Source organism: Oncorhynchus kisutch, unplaced genomic scaffold, assembly GCF_002021735.2.
Source record: "Oncorhynchus kisutch isolate 150728-3 unplaced genomic scaffold, Okis_V2 scaffold3069, whole genome shotgun sequence".
NCBI lineage: Eukaryota > Metazoa > Chordata > Actinopteri > Salmoniformes > Salmonidae > Oncorhynchus > Oncorhynchus kisutch.
In genome coordinates, this window is record NW_022265014.1 from 244,702 (window position 1) to 264,541 (window position 19,840).

The window sequence follows — 19,840 nt, forward strand, 5'->3', positions numbered from 1 at the left end:
GTTCTGAAAATTCCAGTCATTTTCCCAAAATTCTCAGGTTTTCCAGTTTGGGAGATTCCCGGAATCAGGGGGGGGGGGGGGGGGGACAAGCAGGAAATCCTGGGAATTGAATTGAAAGTTACTTGAATTGTACAACCTTACACACAGATATAGACTACAATAACAACAACAACAACCATGCCATGTTCAAACACGTCTTTGAGAAACTGAATCTATATTTGGTCCTCTCCCTGGCCCAGTGTGAGGTATCAGCCGTCCGTTAGCCCCGAGTCTCAGTTTCACTGTCTGTTCCACTCAGTCACAGCTTAGGTTGGTGTTTTGTAGTTTTGGCCCCGTTCACACTCAGGTTCTGCCAACTGATCTCCAACACATTGGACACAATGGTTGTGATCTGATGTTATATTTGTGATGCAATGAAGAGTTTGTCTGAGTTTGTTGCAGATCCACTAAGCGGTTTCTCCACACGCTTATGTAGTTTATTTGTGTGCAGAAAAACTCTTGTATGATACAACTGGCATCCCAACCGTTGTGCCAAATATGTTGTACATCAGTTGTATACGGGACCACTGTCAAGACTTCAGCCGAAGTCGGTCCCTCTCCTTGTTCGGTCGGCGGTCGACGTCACCGGCCTTCTAGCCATCGCCGATCCACCTTTTTTGATTTTCCATTTGTTTTGTCTTGTCTTCCCTCACACCTGGTTTCAATTCCATCAATTACATGTTGTGTATTTAATCTTCTGTCCCCCCCCCCCATGTCCAGTATTGTTGATTGTAAGAGTTTGTGCACGTTATGTCTGGTGTGTGAAGGGTTTCGTCCCCATTGTATTTATTTATTGTTTTTGTTCACGGTGATTTGTATTATTAAACTGCTCCGTTGTAACACAGTCTTTGCTCTCCTGCGCCTGACTTCTCTGACGCACCTCACTACGCACCTCACTACGCCTTACAGCCACTGTGGTCTGACTTCTCTGCCGCCAGTACGCACCTCACTACGCACCTCACTACGCCTTACAGCCACTGTGGTCTGACTTCTCTGCCGCCAGTACGCACCTCACTACGCACCTCACTACGCACCTCACTACGCCTTACAGCCACTGTGGTCTGACTTCTCTGCCGCCAGTACGCACCTCACTATGCACCTCACTACGCACCTCACTACGCACCTCACTACGCACCTCACTACGCCTTAGAGCCACTGTGGTCTGACTTCTCTGCCGCCAGTACGCACCTCACTACGCACCTCACTACGCCTTACAGCCACTGTGGTCTGACTTCTCTGCCGCCAGTACGCACCTCACTATGCACCTCACTACGCACCTCACTACGCACCTCACTACGCCTTACAGCCACTGTGGTCTGGCTTCTGCTTTGCTTGCTCTTGGTCTAGGCTGGGTTACTGTAAAGCTCTTCCATTAGGTTCTAGGCTGGGTTACTGTAATGCTCTTTCATTAGTGTCTAGGCCGGGTTACTGTAAAGCTCTTTCATTAGGGTCTAGGCAGGGTTACTGTAAAGCTCTTCCATTAGGGTCTAGGCCAGGTTACTGTAAAGCTCTTTTACAGCACCAGGCCTCCTGTAGGATGTGATGAAGAAGACAGTCTCCCACAAACAAACAATGTCACACAAAAACACAGTTTCATCAAATAATCAAACACCACGATTGATCCTCAGATTCATATTATTTAATTTATTTTTGTTATACACATTCCTTCATCAAGTGTTCATGTGGAGTGTTCAGATAACTGTTAGTTATACAGGTATGATAGATATACAACGACAGTAACAATGGATAACATGCTACTGTTCCAATGGTCCTAACCACAGCGCAACGACACTCTTACTGATTGGTTAGCCGTGAGGTTGCCGCGCTGACGTCACTACACTACTGTGTATGATTGGAGGAGAGAGGGAACTCAAGCGGTGTGATGTCGCGGAACTACAGATTGCCCCTTTAAACCAGTGGCCACCAACCCTAGAAGTGCATCAGTCCCAGATTGCCCCTTTAAACCAGTGGCCACCAACCCTAGAAGTGCATCAGTCCCAGATTGCCCCTTTAAACCAGTGGCCACCAACCCTGGACGAGCATCAGTCCCAGATTGCCCCTTTAAACCAGTGGCCACCAACCCTAGAAGTGCATCAGTCCCAGATTGCCCCTTTAAACCAGTGGCCACCAACCCTAGAAGTGCATCAGTCCCAGATTGCCCCTTTAAACCAGTGGCCACCAACCCTGGACGAGCATCAGTCCCAGATTGCCCCTTTAAACCAGTGGCCACCAACCCTAGAAGTGCATCAGTCCCAGGTTGCCCCTTTAAACTAGTAGCCACCAACCCTAGAAGTGCATCAGTCCCAGATTGCCCCTTTAAACCAGTGGCCACCAACCCTAGAAGTGCATCAGTCCCAGATTACCCATTTAAACTAGTAGCCACCAACCGTAGAAGTGCATCAGTCCCAGATTGCCCCTTTAAACCAGTGGCCACCAACCCTAGAAGACCATCATTACAAGCTGTGCAGGCTTTAGTTCCAGCCCTGCACTAACCCACCTGATTTTGACTAATCCACTTGATTAGCTATATTCAAAGTGTGTTGGTGGTAGTCAGGAACAAAATCCTGCATAGTCTCGCTACATAGCTATGACTCTATGTAAAGGTTGACCACTGAGATAACTAGGTTACAGACAGACAGACACAGACAGACAGACATGAGAATACGATCAACCTAGTATTCCCTTTATAGGGCACTACTTCTGACCAGAGCCTTATGGTCCCATGTCAAAAGTAGTGCACTATATAGGGAAAAAGGTCCATTTGGGCCTGTATGAGTGGATGGATGGAAGCACAAGAGATTTAGTAGCTCGGGGTAGAAGTTGCTCTTAGGCACAGATCTAGGATCAGCTTGTCCAGGAGTGTCCAGGTGTCACCAGGTGTCTAGATTAATCCAGATGGGTCACCAGGTGTCTAGATTCATCCAGATGGGTCACCAGTTGTCTAGATTAATCGAGATGGGTCACCAGGTGCCTAGATGGATCCAGATGGGTCACCAGGTGTCTAGATGTGTCCAGATGGGTCACCAGGTGTCTAGATTAATCCAGATGGGTCACCAGGTGTCTAGATGTGTCCAGATGGATCACCAGGTGTCTAGATTCATCCAGATGGGTCACCAGGTGTCTAGATGTGTCCAGATGGGTCACCAGGTGTCTAGATGTGTCCAGATGGGTCACCAGGTGTCTAGATTCATCCAGATGGGTAACCAGGTGTCTAGATTAATCCAGATGGGTCACCAGGTGTCTAGATTAATCCAGATGGGTCACCAGGTGTCTAGATAAATCTAGATGAGTCACCAGGTGTCTAGATGTGTCCAGATGAGTCACCAGGTGTCTAGATTAATCCAGATGGGTAACCAGGTGTCTAGATTCATCCAGATGGGTCACCAGGTGTCTCGATTAATCCAGATGGGTTACCAGGTGTCTAGATTAATCCAGATGGGTCACCAGGTGTCTAGATTAATCCAGATGGGTCACCAGGTGTCTAGATTAATCCAGATAAGTCACCAGGTGTCTAGATGTGTCCACTCTCACCAGGTGTGTGTAAAGGTGTCCAGAAGTGTCCACTCTCACCAGGTGTGTGTAAAGGTGTCCTGTGTATCCAGGTTTGCTGAGGTGTTGTGATCATAAAGGGAATCCGTTAAACGGGACGTCTAGTGACTTGACTAAAATAACAATATAAACAGTGATTGGATCCACACACTGGGTCACTGCGGTCTGAGACACACACACACACACACACACCACCTTCCTCTGTCTTCAGACACCTTAGATCGCGAACTCAGGGGTGTCCAACTAATTCCCCTTATAGACTGATCTCAGGCCTGTCCAACTCATTCACCTTATAGACTGATCTCAGGCCTGTCCCAACTCATTCATCTCATAGACTGATCTCAGGCCTGTCCCAACTAATTCCCCTTATAGACTGATCTCAGGCCTGTCCCAACTCATTCACCTTATAGACTGATCTCAGGCCTGTCCCAACTCATTCATCTTATAGACTGATATCAGGCCTGTCCAACTCATTCACCTTCGATAGCAAACTCAGGGGTGTCCAACTAATTCCCTTTATAGACTGATCTCAGGCCTGTCCAACTCATTCACCTTATAGACTGATCTCAGGCCTGTCCAACTCATTCATCTTATAGACTGATCTCAGGCCTGTCCAACTCATTCACCTTATAGACTGATCTCAGGCCTGTCCCAACTCATTCATCTCATAGACTGATCTCAGGCCTGTCCCAACTCATTCACCTTATAGACTGATCTCAGGCCTGTCCCAACTCATTCATCTTATAGACTGATCTCAGGCCTGTCCCAACTCATTCACCTTATAGACTGATCTCAGGCATGTCCAACTCATTCACCTTATAGACTGATCTCAGGCCTGTTCAACTCATTCATCTTATAGACTGATCTCAGGCCTGTCCAACTCATTCATCTTATAGACTGATCTCAGGCCTGTCCAACTCATTCACCTTATAGACTGATCTCAGGCCTGTCCAACTCATTCACCTTACAGACTGATCTCAGGCCTGTCCAACTCATTCAGCTTATAGACTGATCTCAGGCCTGTCCAAATCATTCATCTTATAGACTGATCTCAGGCCTGTCCAACTCATTCATATTATAGACTGATCTCAGGCCTGTCCAACTCATTCATCTTATAGACTGATCTCAGGCCTGTCCAACTCATTCATCTTATAGACTGATCTCAGGCCTGTCCAACTCATTCACCTTATAGACTGATCTCAGGCCTGTCCAACTCATTCATCTTATAGACTGATCTCAGGCCTGTCCCAACTCATTCATCTTATAGACTGATCTCAGGCCTGTCCAACTCATTCCCCTTATAGACTGATCTCAGGCCTGTCCAACTCATTCCCCTTGGGTGTGTGTGTGTGTGTGTGTGTGTGTGTGTGTGTGTGTGTGTGTGTGTGTGTGTGTGCGTGTGTGTGCGTGTGTGTGTGCACATGGTATATGAACCCAGGTCTGGACCCTGTGTGTCGGGGCTGACCCGGTGCTAAATGGTATCTGAACCCAGGTCTGGACCCTGTGTGTCGGGGCTGACCCGGTGCTAAATGGTATCTGAACCCAGGTCTGGACCCTGTGTGTTGGGGCTGACCCGGTGCTAAATGGTATCTGAACCCAGGTCTGGACCCTGTGTATCGGGGCTGACCCGGTCCTGGAAGATGTAGAGGTTGTTGGTGGAGGCTATGGCGATGATGTTCTCCTCGGGGTGCCAGGCCATGTGGAGGATCTTCTTAGTGAAGTCCAGACTGTCCACCCCCACGTCGCCGCGACGACGCTTGCCCCCGGTGTAGATCCGTCGCGTCCGCAGTACAGCTCGCGGCTTACTGGTCTCTCGCCACGCCTCCAGGGAGGGTGAGAGGAGAGGAGAGGAGAGGAGAGGAGAGGAGAGGAGAGGAGAGGAGAGGAGAGGAGAGGAGAGGAGAGGAGAGGAGAGGAGAGGAGAGAGAGAGAGAGAGGACACGTTTAGAGCAGGCAAATTGAAATCTGGACCAGAAAGTGGTTTCATTATTTCTCTCTGATCAGATTAGACCTGGTGAGTGACATCATCAACCAGCAGTTCTACACACTGGGATTTCAGTAGCACAGAGACTTACGTTAGCGACTTACATTAGCGGCTTACGTTAGCGACTTACGTTAGCGGCTTACGTTAGCGACTTATGTTAGCGACTTACGTTAGCGGCCTCGTTTAGCGGCTTACGTTAGCGGCCTCGTTTAGCGGCTTACGTTAGCGACTTACGTTAGCGGCTTACGTTAGCGACTTACGTTAGAAAGTTGTGTGTTTGTATATATGCTTACCTCCAGGGTCACGCCCCGCCCCGTCTCCCTGTCAAACATCCGGAAAAAGCTGTTGTACGCCCCAGTCATTATCACACTGGGGAGAGGAGGAAGGAGAGGAGGAGGAGGGAGAGGAGGAGGGAGAGGATGAGAGAGATAGGTAGTAGAAGGAGGAGAGAAGATGGAAGGGGGGAATGAAAGAGGGACAAAGAGAGGGAGAAGAAAAGGAAGAGATGGAGAGAGAGAAAAGAGAGTGGGGTTGGGACAGGAAGAGGAGGAGAGACAGAAGGGTGGGTTGGAAGAGGAAGAGGAGGAGAGATGGAGAGAGAGGGAAGGGTGGGGGTTTTACAGGAAGAGGAGGAGAGATGGAGAGACAGAAGGGTGGGTTGGAAGAGGAAGAGGAGGAGAGATGGAGAGAGAGGGAAGGGTGGGGGTTTTACAGGAAGAGGAGGAGAGATGGAGAGACAGATGGGTGGGGTTGGGACAGGAAGAGGAAGAGAGATGGAGAGAGAGGGAAGGGTGGGGGTTTTACAGGAAGAGGAGGAGAGATGGAGAGACAGATGGGTGGGGTTGGGACAGGAAGAGGAAGAGAGATGGAGAGAGAGGGAAGGGTGGGGGTTTTACAGGAAGAGGAGGAGAGATGGAGAGACAGATGGGTGGGGTTGGGACAGGAAGAGGAAGAGAGATGGAGAGAGAGGGAAGGGTGGGGGTTTTACAGGAAGAGGAGGAGAGATGGAGAGACAGATGGGTGGGGTTGGGACAGGAAGAGGAAGAGAGATGGAGAGAGAGGGAAGGGTGGGGTTGGGACAGGAAGAGGAGGAGAGATGGAGAGAGAGGGAAGGGTGGGGTTGGGACAGGAAGAGGAGGAGAGATGGAGAGAGAGGGAAGGGTGGGGTTGGGACAGGAAGAGGAAGAGAGATGGAGAGAGAGGGAAGGGTGGGGTTGGGACAGGAAGAGGAGGAGAGATGGAGAGAGAGGGAAGGGTGGGGTTGGGACAGGAAGAGGAAGAGAGATGGAGAGAGAGGGAAGGGTGGGGTTGGGACAGGAAGAGGAGGAGAGATGGAGAGAGAGGGAAGGGTGGGGTTGGGACAGGAAGAGGAAGAGAGATGGAGAGAGAGGGAAGGGTGGGGTTGGGACAGGAAGAGGAGGAGAGATGGAGAGAGAGGGAAGGGTGGGGTTGGGACAGGAAGAGGAAGAGAGATGGAGAGAGAGGGAAGGGTGGGGTTGGGACAGGAAGAGGAGGAGAGATGGAGAGAGAGGGAAGGAGAGAAGGGATTGATTTCCAAAGCTCTTCTCTGGGATTGATTTATCTGTGGGATAAAGCCTCAGAGTAGACGAAGACGCACACACCTGTCGGAGCTGTTCCAGACACACTCGAACTTGTCAAATATGCAGTCGTTCTCGTACAGCGAGCACAGCTTAGTCCTCAGGTAGTCATGAACCTACAGAGAGACAGACATGGGAGAAGGGAGGGGAAGGAGAGAGGGAGAGGGCAGGAGAGAGTGTTGACAGGTTTTTCCAAGGCATTCATTTAATTTCTGTGTGTGTACATGCGTGCGTGAGTGTGTGAATGTATATGTGTTTCTGCGTGTGCCTAGTGTGTGTGTGTGTGTGTGTGTGTGCATGTGTGTTTCTGCGTGTGCCTAGTGTGTGTGTGTGCATGTGTGTTTCTGCGTGTGCCTAGTGTGTGTGTTTCTGCGTGTGCCTAGTGTGTGTGTGTGTGTGTGTGCATGTGTGTTTCTGCGTGTGCCTAGTGTGTGTGTGTCAAATCAAATCAAATCAAATGTATTTGTCACATACACATGGTTAGCAGATGTTATTGCGAGTGTAGCGAAATGCTTGTGCTTCTAGTTCCGACAATGCAGTAATAACGAACAAGTGATCTAACTAACAATTCCAAAAAAACGGTCTTATACACAGTGTAAGGGGATAAAGAATATGTACATAAAGATATATGAATGAGTGATGGTACAGAGCAGCATAGGCAAGATACAGTAGATGATATCGAGTACAGTATATACATATGAGATGAGTATGTAAACCAAGTGGCATAGTTAAAGTGGCTAGTGATACATGTATTACATAAGGATGCAGTCGATGATATAGAGTACAGTATCTACGTATGCATATGAGATGAATAATGTAGGGTAAGTAACATTATATAAGGTAGCATTGTTTAAAGTGGCTAGTGATATATTTACATCATTTCCCATCAATTCCCATGATTAAAGTGGCTGGAGTAGAGTCAGTGGCATTGACAGTGTGTTGGCAGTAGCCACTCAATGTTAGTGGTGGCTGTTTAACAGTCTGATGGCCTTGAGATAGAAGCTGTTTTTCAGTCTCTCGGTCCCAGCTTTGATGCACCTGTACTGACCTCGCCTTCTGGATGACAGCGGGGTGAACAGGCAGTGGCTCGGGTGGTTGATGTCCTTGATGATCTTTATGGCCTTCCTGTAGCATCGGGTGGTGTAGGTGTCCTGGAGGGCAGGTAGTTTGCCCCCGGTGATGCGTTGTGCAGACCTCACTACCCTCTGGAGAGCCTTACGGTTGAGGGCGGTGCAGTTGCCATACCAGGCGGTGATACAGCCCGCCAGGATGCTCTCGATTGTGCATCTGTAGAAGTTTGTGAGTGCTTTTGGTGACAAGCCGAATTTCTTCAGCCTCCTGAGGTTGAAGAGGCGCTGCTGCGCCTTCCTCACGATGCTGTCTGTGTGAGTGGACCAATTCAGTTTGTCTGTGATGTGTATGCCGAGGAACTTAAAACTTGCTACCCTCTCCACTACTGTTCCATCGATGTGGATGGGGGGGTGTTCCCTCTGCTGTTTCCTGAAGTCCACAATCATCTCCTTAGTTTTGTTGACGTTGAGTGTGAGGTTATTTTCCTGACACCACACTCCGAGGGCCCTCACCTCCTCCCTGTAGGCCGTCTCGTCGTTGTTGGTAATCAAGCCTACCACTGTTGTGTCGTCCGCAAACTTGATGATTGAGTTGGAGGCGTGCGTGGCCACGCAGTCGTGGGTGAACAGGGAGTACAGGAGAGGGCTCAGAACGCACCCTTGTGGGGCCCCAGTGTTGAGGATCAGCGGGGAGGAGATGTTGTTGCCTACCCTCACCACCTGGGGGCGGCCCGTCAGGAAGTCCAGTACCCAGTTGCACAGGGCGGGGTCGAGACCCAGGGTCTCGAGCTTGATGACGAGCTTGGAGGGTACTATGGTGTTGAATGCCGAGCTGTAGTCGATGAACAGCATTCTCACATAGGTATTCCTCTTGTCCTGATGGGTTAGGGCAGTGTGCAGTGTGGTTGAGATTGCATCGTCTTTGGACCTATTTGGGCGTTAAGCAAATTGGAGTGGGTCAAGGGTGTCAGGTAGGGTGGAGGTGATATGGTCCTTGACTAGTCTCTCAAAGCACTTCATGATGACGGATGTGAGTGCTACGGGGCGGTAGTCGTTTAGCTCAGTTACCTTAGCTTTCTTGGGAACAGGAACAATGGTGGCCCTCTTGAAGCATGTGGGAACAGCAGACTGGTATAGGGATTGGTTGAATATGTCCGTAAACACACCGGCCAGCTGGTCTGCGCATGCTCTGAGGGCGCGGCTGGGGATGCCGTCTGGGCCTGCAGCCTTGCGAGGGTTAACACGTTTAAATGTCTTACTCACTTCGGCTGCAGTGAAGGAGAGACCGCATGTTTTCGTTGCAGGCCGTGTCAGTGGCACTGTATTGTCCTCAAAGCGGGCAAAAAAGTTGTTTAGTCTGCCTGGGAGCAAGACATCCTGGTCCGTGGCTGGGCTGGGTTTCTTCCTGTAGTCCGTGATTGACTGTAGACCCTGCCACATGCCTCTTGTGTCTGAGCCGTTGAATTGAGATTCTACTTTGTCTCTGTACTGGCGCTTAGCTTGTTTGATAGCCTTGCGGAGGGAATAGCTGCGCTGTTTGTATTCAGTCATGTTACCAGACACCTTGCCCTGATTAAAAGCAGTGGTTCGCGCCTTCAGTTCCACACGAATGCTGCCATCAATCCACGGTTTCTGGTTGGGGAATGTTTTAATCGTTGCTATGGGAACGACATCTTCAACGCACGTTCTAATGAACTCGCACACCGAATCAGCGTATTCGTCAATGTTGTTGGCTGACGCAATACGAAACATCTCCCAGTCCACGTGATGGAAGCAGTCTTGGAGTGTGGAGTCAGCTTGGTCGGACCAGCGTTGGACAGACCTCAGCGTGGGAGCTTCTTGTTTTAGTTTCTGTCTGTAGGCAGGGATCAACAAAATGGAGTCGTGGTCAGCTTTTCCGAAAGGGGGGCGGGGCAGGGCCTTATATGCGTCGCGGAAGTTAGAGTAACAATGATCCAGGGGCTTTCCACCCCTGGTTGCGCAATCGATATGCTGATAAAATTTAGGGAGTCTTGTTTTCAGATTAGCCTTGTTAAAATCCCCAGCTACAATGAATGCAGCCTCCGGATAAATCGTTTCCAGTTTGCAGAGAGTTAAATAAAGTTCGTTCAGAGCCATCGATGTGTCTGCTTGGGGGGGGATATATACGGCTGTGATTATAATCGAAGAGAATTCTCTTGGTAGATAATGCGGTCTACATTTGATTGTGAGGAATTCTAAATCAGGTGAACAGAAGGATTTGAGTTCCTGTATGTTTCTTTCATCACACCATGTCACGTTGGCCATAAGGCATACGCCCCCGCCCCTCTTCTTACCAGAAAGATGTTCGTTTCTGTCCGCGCGATGCGTGGAGAAACCCGCTGGCTGCACCGCTTCGGATTGCGTCTCTCCAGTGAGCCACGTTTCCGTTAAACAGAGAACGTTACAGTCTCTGATGTCCCTCTGGAATGCTACCCTTGCTCGGATTTCATCAACCTTGTTGTCAAGAGACTGGACATTGGCAAGAAGAATGCTAGGGAGTGGTGCACGATGTGCCCGTCTCCGGAGTCTGACCAGAAGACCGCTTCGTTTCCCTCTTTTTCTGAGTCGTTTTTTTGGGTCGCTGCATGGGAACCATCCCGTGGCGCAGGTTGTAAGGCAGAACACAGGATCCGCATCGCGAAAAACATATTCTTGGTCGTACTGGTGGCGAGTTGACGCTGATCTTATATTCAGTAGTTCTTCTCGGCTGTATGTGATGAAACCTAAGATGACCTGGGGTACTAGTGTAAGAAATAACACGTAAAAAAACTAAAAACTGCATAGTTTCCTAGGAACGCGAAGCGAGGCGGCCATCTCTGTCGGCGCCGGAAGTCGCCGCATGTGTGTTTCTGCGTGTGCCTAGTGTGTGTGTGTGTGCATGTGTGTTTCTGCGTGTGCCTAGTGTGTGTGTTTCTGCGTGTGCCTAGTGTGTGTGTGTGCATGTGTGTTTCTGCGTATGCCTAGTGTGTGTGTGTGCATGTGTGTTTCTGCGTGTGCCTAGTGTGTGTGTTTCTGCGTGTGCCTAGTGTGTGTGTGTGTGTGTGCATGTGTGTTTCTGCGTGTGCCTAGTGTGTGTGTGTGTTTGTTTAGCGGGCTGACCTGGTAGGTTTCGACAGGGCCTTTCTCCATGTGTAAGTCCCACACCTTGGCCGTCAGGTAATCCCTGGTCAGCAGGTACCGCCCGTTGTGACTGAACTTCACATCCGACACCGACGACACGATCTCAGAGAAGAATGAACGACTTCCTGGGTCCTCTGGTTCCTCAAAGACTAAAGGAAGAGAGAGATGGAGAGGTGGAGAGAGGAGACGAGGGGAGGAGAGCAGAGGGGGAGGAGAGAGGAGACGAGGGGGGGGGGGGACGAGGGGGGGAGAGGGGGAGGAGAGAGGAGAGGAGAGGGGGAGGAGAGAGGAGACGAGGAGAGGGGGAGGAGAGAGGAGAGGGGGAGGAGAGGAGAGGGGGAGGAGAGAGGAGACGAGGGGAGGAGAGGAGAGGAGAGGGGGAGGAGAGGAGAGGGGGAGGAGAGAAGAGGAGAGGAGAGAGGAGGGAGAGGAGACGAGGAGAGAGGAGATGAGGAGAGGGGAGATGAGAGGAAGGAGACAGGGGGGAGGAGAGGAGACGAAGGGAGAGTGGGAGGAGAGAGGAGTTTAGGAAGAGGAAAGATGGATATCACAATATAAGGGGGTGTAAATTCCAATCTGGACCTGAGGCCAGTTCTACTCCTGATTTAAAATGAGGGACTGATTTAGACCTGGGACACCATGTGGGAGCAATTAATTATCAGAACCAGCAGTAGTCGTACTCTGGACCTCGAAGAGTAAGATCAGAATACACATGATTTAGAGACGGACAGCAAAGCCTTTTGTCTTCTCCTGTGTGTAGCCAACTCACGTTTGGTGTGTCTGTCGCAAAGTGCCGAGGCCCTCATGTCACAGAGACGTAGAGATCCTTTACTGCTACTGTAGACAAACAGGTGACAGTGGTGAGGATGAAACTCTGCTGCTGTTATCACCTCTGTTAGCTCCTCCATGTTGGCTGGCTTGATGTCCACTATGTCTGGAGGAGAGATATTCAGGTAGAACAACACAGGAATATGTCTGGAGGAGAGATACTCAGGTAGAACAACACAGGACTGTGTCTGGAGGAGAGATACTCAGGTAGAACAACACAGGAATATGTCTGAAGGAGAGATACTCAGGTAGAACAACACATGGTTGTGTCTGGAGGAGTAGATGGCTGTGGTGGTTGTAGCTAGCCTGATTAGCTGTACAGTAGATGGATGTGGTGGTTGTAGCTAGCCTGATTAGCTGTACAGTAGATGGATGTGGTGGTTGTAGCTAGCCTGATTAACTGTACAGTAGATGGATGTGGTGGTTGTAGCTAGCCTGATTAACTGTACAGTAGATGGATGGGGTGTTGTAGCTAGCCTGATTAACTGTACAGTAGATGGATGTGGTGGTTGTAGCTACCCTGATTAACTGTACAGTAGATGGATGGGGTGTTGTAGCTACCCTGATTAACTGTACAGTAGTAGCCTGATTAACTGTACAGTAGTAGCCTGATTAACTGTACAGTAGTAGCCTGATTAACTGTACAGTAGTTGCCTGATTAACTGTACAGTAGATGGATGTGGTGGTTGTAGCTAGCCTGATTAGCTGTACAGTAGATGGATGTGGTGGTTGTAGCTAGCCTGATTAACTGTACAGTAGAAGGATGTGGTGGTTGTAGCTAGCCTGATTAACTGTACAGTAGATGGATGTGGTGGTTGTAGCTAGCCTGATTAGCTGTACAGTAGTAGCCTGATTAGCTGTACAGTAGTAGATGTGGTGGTTGTAGCTAGCCTGAGTAACTGTACAGTAGTAGATGTGGTGTTTGTAGCTAGCCTGATTAACTGTACAGTAGATGGATGGGGTGTTGTAGCTAGCCTGATTAACTGTACAGTAGTAGCCTGATTAACTGTACAGTAGTAGATGTGGTGGTTGTAGCAAGCCTGATTAACTGTACAGTAGAAGGATGTGGTGGTTGTAGCTAGCCTGATTAACTGTACAGTAGATGGATGTGGTGGTTGTAGCTAGCCTGATTAACTGTACAGTAGTAGCCTGATTAGCTGTACAGTAGATGGATGTGGTGGTTGTAGCTAGCCTGATTAACTGTACAGTAGATGGATGAGGTGGTTGTAGCTAGCCTGAGTAACTGTACAGTAGATGGATGTGGTGGTTGTAGCTAGCCTGATTAGCTGTGCAGTAGTAGCCTGATTAGCTGTACAGTAGTAGATGTGGTGGTTGTAGCTAGCCTGATTAACTGTACAGTAGTAGATGTGGTGGTTGTAGCTAGCCTGATTAACTGTACAGTAGATGGATGTGGTGGTTGTAGCTAGCCTGATTAGCTGTACAGTAGTAGCCTGATTAGCTGTACAGTAGTAGATGTGGTGGTTGTAGCTAGCCTGATTAACTGTACAGTAGTAGATGTGGTGTTTGTAGCTAGCCTGGTTAACTGTACAGTAGATGGATGGGGTGTTGTAGCTAGCCTGATTAACTGTACAGTAGTAGCCTGATTAACTGTACAGTAGAAGGATGTGGTGGTTGTAGCTAGCCTGATTAACTGTACAGTAGATGGATGTGGTGGTTGTAGCTAGCCTGATTAACTGTACAGTAGTAGCCTGATTAACTGTACAGTAGTAGCCTGATTAGCTGTACAGTAGATGGATGTGGTGGTTGTAGCTAGCCTGATTAACTGTACAGTAGATGGATGTGGTGGTTGTAGCTAGCCTGATTAACTGTACAGTAGTAGCCTGATTAGCTGTACAGTAGATGGATGTGGTGGTTGTAGCTAGCCTGATTAACTGTACAGTAGATGGATGAGGTGGTTGTAGCTAGCCTGAGTAACTGTACAGTAGATGGATGTGGTGGTTGTAGCTAGCCTGATTAGCTGTACAGTAGTAGCCTGATTAGCTGTACAGTAGTAGATGTGGTGGTTGTAGCTAGCCTGATTAACTGTACAGTAGTAGATGTGGTGGTTGTAGCTAGCCTGATTAACTGTACAGTAGATGGATGTGGTGGTTGTAGCTAGCCTGATTAGCTGTACAGTAGTAGCCTGATTAGCTGTACAGTAGTAGATGTGGTGGTTATAGCTAGCCTGATTAACTGTACAGTAGTAGATGTGGTGTTTGTAGCTAGCCTGATTAACTGTACAGTAGATGGATGGGGTGTTGTAGCTAGCCTGATTAACTGTACAGTAGTAGCCTGATTAACTGTACAGTAGAAGGATGTGGTGGTTGTAGCTAGCCTGATTAACTGTACAGTAGATGGATGTGGTGGTTGTAGCTAGCCTGATTAACTGTACAGTAGTAGCCTGATTAACTGTACAGTAGTAGCCTGATTAGCTGTACAGTAGATGGATGTGGTGGTTGTAGCTAGCCTGATTAACTGTACAGTAGAAGGATGTGGTGGTTGTAGCTAGCCGGATTAACTGTACAGTAGATGGATGTGGTGGTTGTAGCTAGCCTGATTAGCTGTACAGTAGTAGCCTGATTAGCTGTACAGTAGTAGATGTGGTGGTTGTAGCTAGCCTGATTAACTGTACAGTAGTAGATGTGGTGTTTGTAGCTAGCCTGATTAACTGTACAGTAGATGGATGGGGTGTTGTAGCTAGCCTGATTAACTGTACAGTAGTAGCCTGATTAACTGTACAGTAGATGAATGTGGTGGTTGTAGCAAGCCTGATTAGCTGTACAGTAGATGAATGTGGTGGTTGTAGCTAGCCTGATTAACTGTACAGTAGATGGATGTGGTGGTTGTAGCTAGCCTGATTAACTGTACAGTAGTAGCCTGATTAACTGTACAGTAGTAGCCTGATTAGCTGTACAGTAGATGGATGTGGTGGTTGTAGCTAGCCTGATTAACTGTACAGTAGATGGATGAGGTGGTTGTAGCTAGCCTGAGTAACTGTACAGTAGATGGATGTGGTGGTTGTAGCTAGCCTGATTAGCTGTACAGTAGTAGCCTGATTAGCTGTACAGTAGATGGCTGAGGTGGTTGTAGCTAGCCTGAGTAACTGTACAGTAGATGGATGAGGTGGTTGTAGCTAGCCTGAGTAACTGTACAGTAGATGGATGAGGTGGTTGTAGCTAGCCTGATTAACTGTACAGTAGATGGATGTGGTGGTTGTAGCTAGCCTGATAAACTGTACAGTAGTAGCCTGATTAACTGTACAGTAGTAGCCTGATTAGCTGTACAGTAGATGGCTGAGGTGGTTGTAGCTAGCCTGATTAGCTGTACAGTAGATGGATGAGGTGGTTGTAGCTAGCCTGATTAACTGTACAGTAGATGGATGTGGTGGTTGTAGCTAGCCTGATTAACTGTACAGTAGATGGATGTGGTGGTTGTAGCTAGCCTGATTAGCTGTGCAGTAGTAGCCTGATTAGCTGTACAGTAGTAGATGTGGTGTTTGTAGTGTAGAGAAATGCTATTTCTTATGCAGGTGACCAAACTATTGTTTATAAAGGGCTACAACTCAGAGTTGAGCCTGTGGGGTCCCCTACAGGATAGCTCCCGCATTACACTAATGGCCAAAACCAGCGCACACACACATGATCTCCGTTGTAGCTGAACGTTGAATGCCCGAAGAGGATTCTACGATGACGGACAGACAACTGAGCCAATGGCGGAAGACTACAGACTACACCCCAGCTGAACCAATCCAAAGATCCGATCTTCCAGAATCAACCTACTTTCTGTTCTATATATAAGTGGTGTACTGATTGTATCGGCCTCTTCTTCGTCTGCGCTTCCGTACGAACCAGCGGAAGAGCCGTAATTATGCTGTTCTAGATATCTTCACTCTGAATAAACTGTAGCTTGTCATACAATTTGCCACCTTGTCTGAATCGATCCTTGACCGACTCGTCCGTCTACATATCAAATTGCTAACAGTAGCTAGCCTGATTAGCTGTACAGTAGATGGATGTGGTGGTTGTAGCTAGCCTGATTAACTGTACAGTAGTAGCCTGATTAACTGTACAGTAGATGAATGTGGTGGTTGTAGCAAGCCTGATTAGCTGTACAGTAGATGAATGTGGTGGTTGTAGCTAGCCTGATTAACTGTACAGTAGATGAATGTGGTGGTTGTAGCAAGCCTGATTAGCTGTACAGTAGATGAATGTGGTGGTTGTAGCTAGCCTGATTAGCTGTACAGTAGATGGATGAGGTGGTTGTAGCTAGCCTGATTAACTGTACAGTAGTAGCCTGATTAGCTGTACAGTAGATGGATGAGGTGGTTGTAGCAAGCCTGATTAGCTGTACAGTAGATGAATGTGGTGGTTGTAGCTAGCCTGATTAGCTGTACAGTAGATGGATGTGGTGGTTGTAGCTAGCCTGACTAACGGTCACCTCATTGTACACAGACACACTATGAACATGCAGAGATCGTTTTTAGCCTCAGCTACTAAACTTAATCAACCCTGGCACATGCACACACACATGTACGAGCGCGAGCACACACACACATTCTATTTGCAGCGAGCCCCGTGTGTCTTAGTGGAGTAGAGAGTAGAGAGTAGGGAGTTGACACTGAGTGAATTATTTAAACTTCTCTGTAGATGTTTTCTAGGTCAGGGTCCTGTTATGGTAGAGCCTGTTTAAACGTCTCTGTATAGATGTTTTCTAGGTCAGGGTCCTGTTATGGTAGAGCCTGTTTAAACTTCTCTGTAGATGTTTTCTAGGTCAGGGTCCTGTTATAGTAGAGCCTGTTTATACTTCTCTGTATAGATGTTTTCTAGGTCAGGGTCCTGTTATAGTAGAGTCTGTTTAAACTTCTCTGTATAGATGTTTTCTAGGTCACGGTCCTGTTATGGTAGAGCCTGTTTAAACTCTACAGCCTACAGATGGAGGAGCGTCATTTGATCACCTTGTTGCAGAACAACTTACCCAGACTGACACAGAGCCATATAGAGTCAGTACTTGGGAAGGAAGACTGGCACAGAGCCATAGAGAGTCAGTACTTGGGAAGGAAGACTGGCACAGAGCCATAGGAGAGTCAGTGATTGGGCAGGGAGACTGGCACAGAGCCATATAGAGTCGGTGATTGAACAGGAAGACTAGCACAGAGCCATAGAGAATCAGAGCTGAGTTCCGGCACATCCACATCCACTACCTCAATATAAACAGTCCCGGTCCACTACCTCAATATAAACAGTACCACTACCTCAATATAAACAGTACCAGGCCACTACCTCAATATAAACAGTACCAGTCCACTACCTCAATATAAACAGTACCAGGCCACTACCTCAATATAAACAGTACCAGGCCACTACCTCAATATAAACAGTCCCAGTCCACTACCTCAATATAAACAGTACCGGGCCACTACCTCAATATAAACAGTCCCGGTCCACTACCTCAATATAAACAGTACCACTACCTCAATATAAACAGTCCCGGTCCACTACCTCAATATAAACAGTACCAGTCCACTACCTCAATATAAACAGTACCACTACCTCAATATAAACAGTACCAGTCCACTACCTCAATATAAACAGTACCGGTCCACTACCTCAATATAAACAGTACCAGGCCACTACCTCAATATAAACAGTACCACTACCTCAATATAAACAGTACCAGTCCACTACCTCAATATAAACAGTACCACTACCTCAATATAAACAGTACCGGTCCACTACCTCAATATAAACAGTACCACTACCTCAATATAAACAGTACCAGGCCACTACCTCAATATAAACAGTACCAGTCCACTACCTCAATATAAACAGTACCAGGCCACTACCTCAATATAAACAGTACCAGGCCACTACCTCAATATAAACAGTCCCGGTCCACTACCTCAATATAAACAGTACCACTACCTCAATATAAACAGTACCGGTCCACTACCTCAATATAAACAGTACCAGTCCACTACCTCAATATAAACAGTACCAGGCCACTACCTCAATATAAACAGTACCAGGCCACTACCTCAATATAAACAGTACCACTACCTCAATATAAACAGTACCACTACCTCAATATAAACAGTACCACTACCTCAATATAAACAGTACCAGTACCACTACCTCAATATAAACAGTACCACTACCTCAATATAAACAGTACCAGTACCACTACCTCAATATAAACAGTCCCGGTCCACTACCTCAATATAAACAGTACCAGTCCACTACCTCAATATAAACAGTACCAGTCCACTACCTCAATATAAACAGTACCAGGCCACTACCTCAATATAAACAGTACCAGTCCACTACCTCAATATAAACAGTACCAGTCCACTACCTCAATATAAACAGTACCAGGCCACTACCTCAATATAAACAGTCCCGGTCCACTACCTCAATATAAACAGTACCACTACCTCAATATAAACAGTACCAGGCCACTACCTCAATATAAACAGTACCACTACCTCAATATAAACAGTACCACTACCTCAATATAAACAGTACCAGTCCACTACCTCAATATAAACAGTACCAGTCCACTACCTCAATATAAACAGTACCAGGCCACTACCTCAATATAAACAGTACCGGGCCACTACCTCAATATAAACAGTACCACTACCTCAATATAAACAGTACCAGTCCACTACCTCAATATAAACAGTACCACTACCTCAATATAAACAGTACCAGTCCACTACCTCAATATAAACAGTACCGGGCCACTACCTCAATATAAACAGTACCGGGCCACTACCTCAATATAAACAGTACCAGGCCACTACCTCAATATAAACAGTACCGGGCCACTACCTCAATATAAACAGTACCAGTCCACTACCTCAATATAAACAGTACCAGTCCACTACCTCAATATAAACAGTACCGGGCCACTACCTCAATATAAACAGTACCGGGCCACTACCTCAATATAAACAGTCCCGGTCCACTACCTCAATATAAACAGTCCCGGTCCACTACCTCAATATAAACAGTCCCGGTCCACTACCTCAATATAAACAGTACCAGTCCACTACCTCAATATAAACAGTACCAGGCCACTACCTCAATATAAACAGTCCCGGTCCACTACCTCAATATAAACAGTACCAGTCCACTACCTCAATATAAACAGTACCAGGCCACTACCTCAATATAAACAGTACCACTACCTCAATATAAACAGTCCCGGTCCACTACCTCAATATAAACAGTACCAGGCCACTACCTCAATATAAACAGTACCAGTCCACTACCTCAATATAAACAGTACCAGTCCACTACCTCAATATAAACAGTACCAGTCCACTACCTCAATATAAACAGTACCAGGCCACTACCTCAATATAAACAGTACCGGTCCACTACCTCAATATAAACAGTACCAGGCCACTACCTCAATATAAACAGTACCAGGCCACTACCTCAATATAAACAGTACCAGGCCACTACCTCAATATAAACAGTACCAGTCCACTACCTCAATATAAACAGTACCAGGCCACTACCTCAATATAAACAGTACCAGGCCACTACCTCAATATAAACAGTACCAGTCCACTACCTCAATATAAACAGTACCGGTCCACTACCTCAATATAAACAGTACCAGGC

General features: G+C 47.5%; 1 protein-coding gene across 1 annotated transcript in view; it reads right to left on the minus strand.

The window, feature by feature from the left end:
* Positions 1–1,663: 1,663 nt before the first annotated feature.
* Positions 1,664–19,840, minus strand: part of LOC116371281 (serine/threonine-protein phosphatase 2A 55 kDa regulatory subunit B gamma isoform) — a 48,590-nt gene continuing 30,413 nt past the window's right edge. Inside the window, exons 6-10 of the mRNA XM_031820140.1 lie at positions 12,151–12,315; positions 11,361–11,530; positions 7,195–7,286; positions 5,866–5,941; positions 1,664–5,410 (exon numbers count right to left, since the gene is read on the minus strand). Coding sequence (XP_031676000.1) covers positions 5,168–5,410; positions 5,866–5,941; positions 7,195–7,286; positions 11,361–11,530; positions 12,151–12,315 — 746 coding nt within the window. The 3' untranslated portion in view covers positions 1,664–5,167. The remainder of the gene's footprint in view (positions 5,411–5,865; positions 5,942–7,194; positions 7,287–11,360; positions 11,531–12,150; positions 12,316–19,840) is intronic.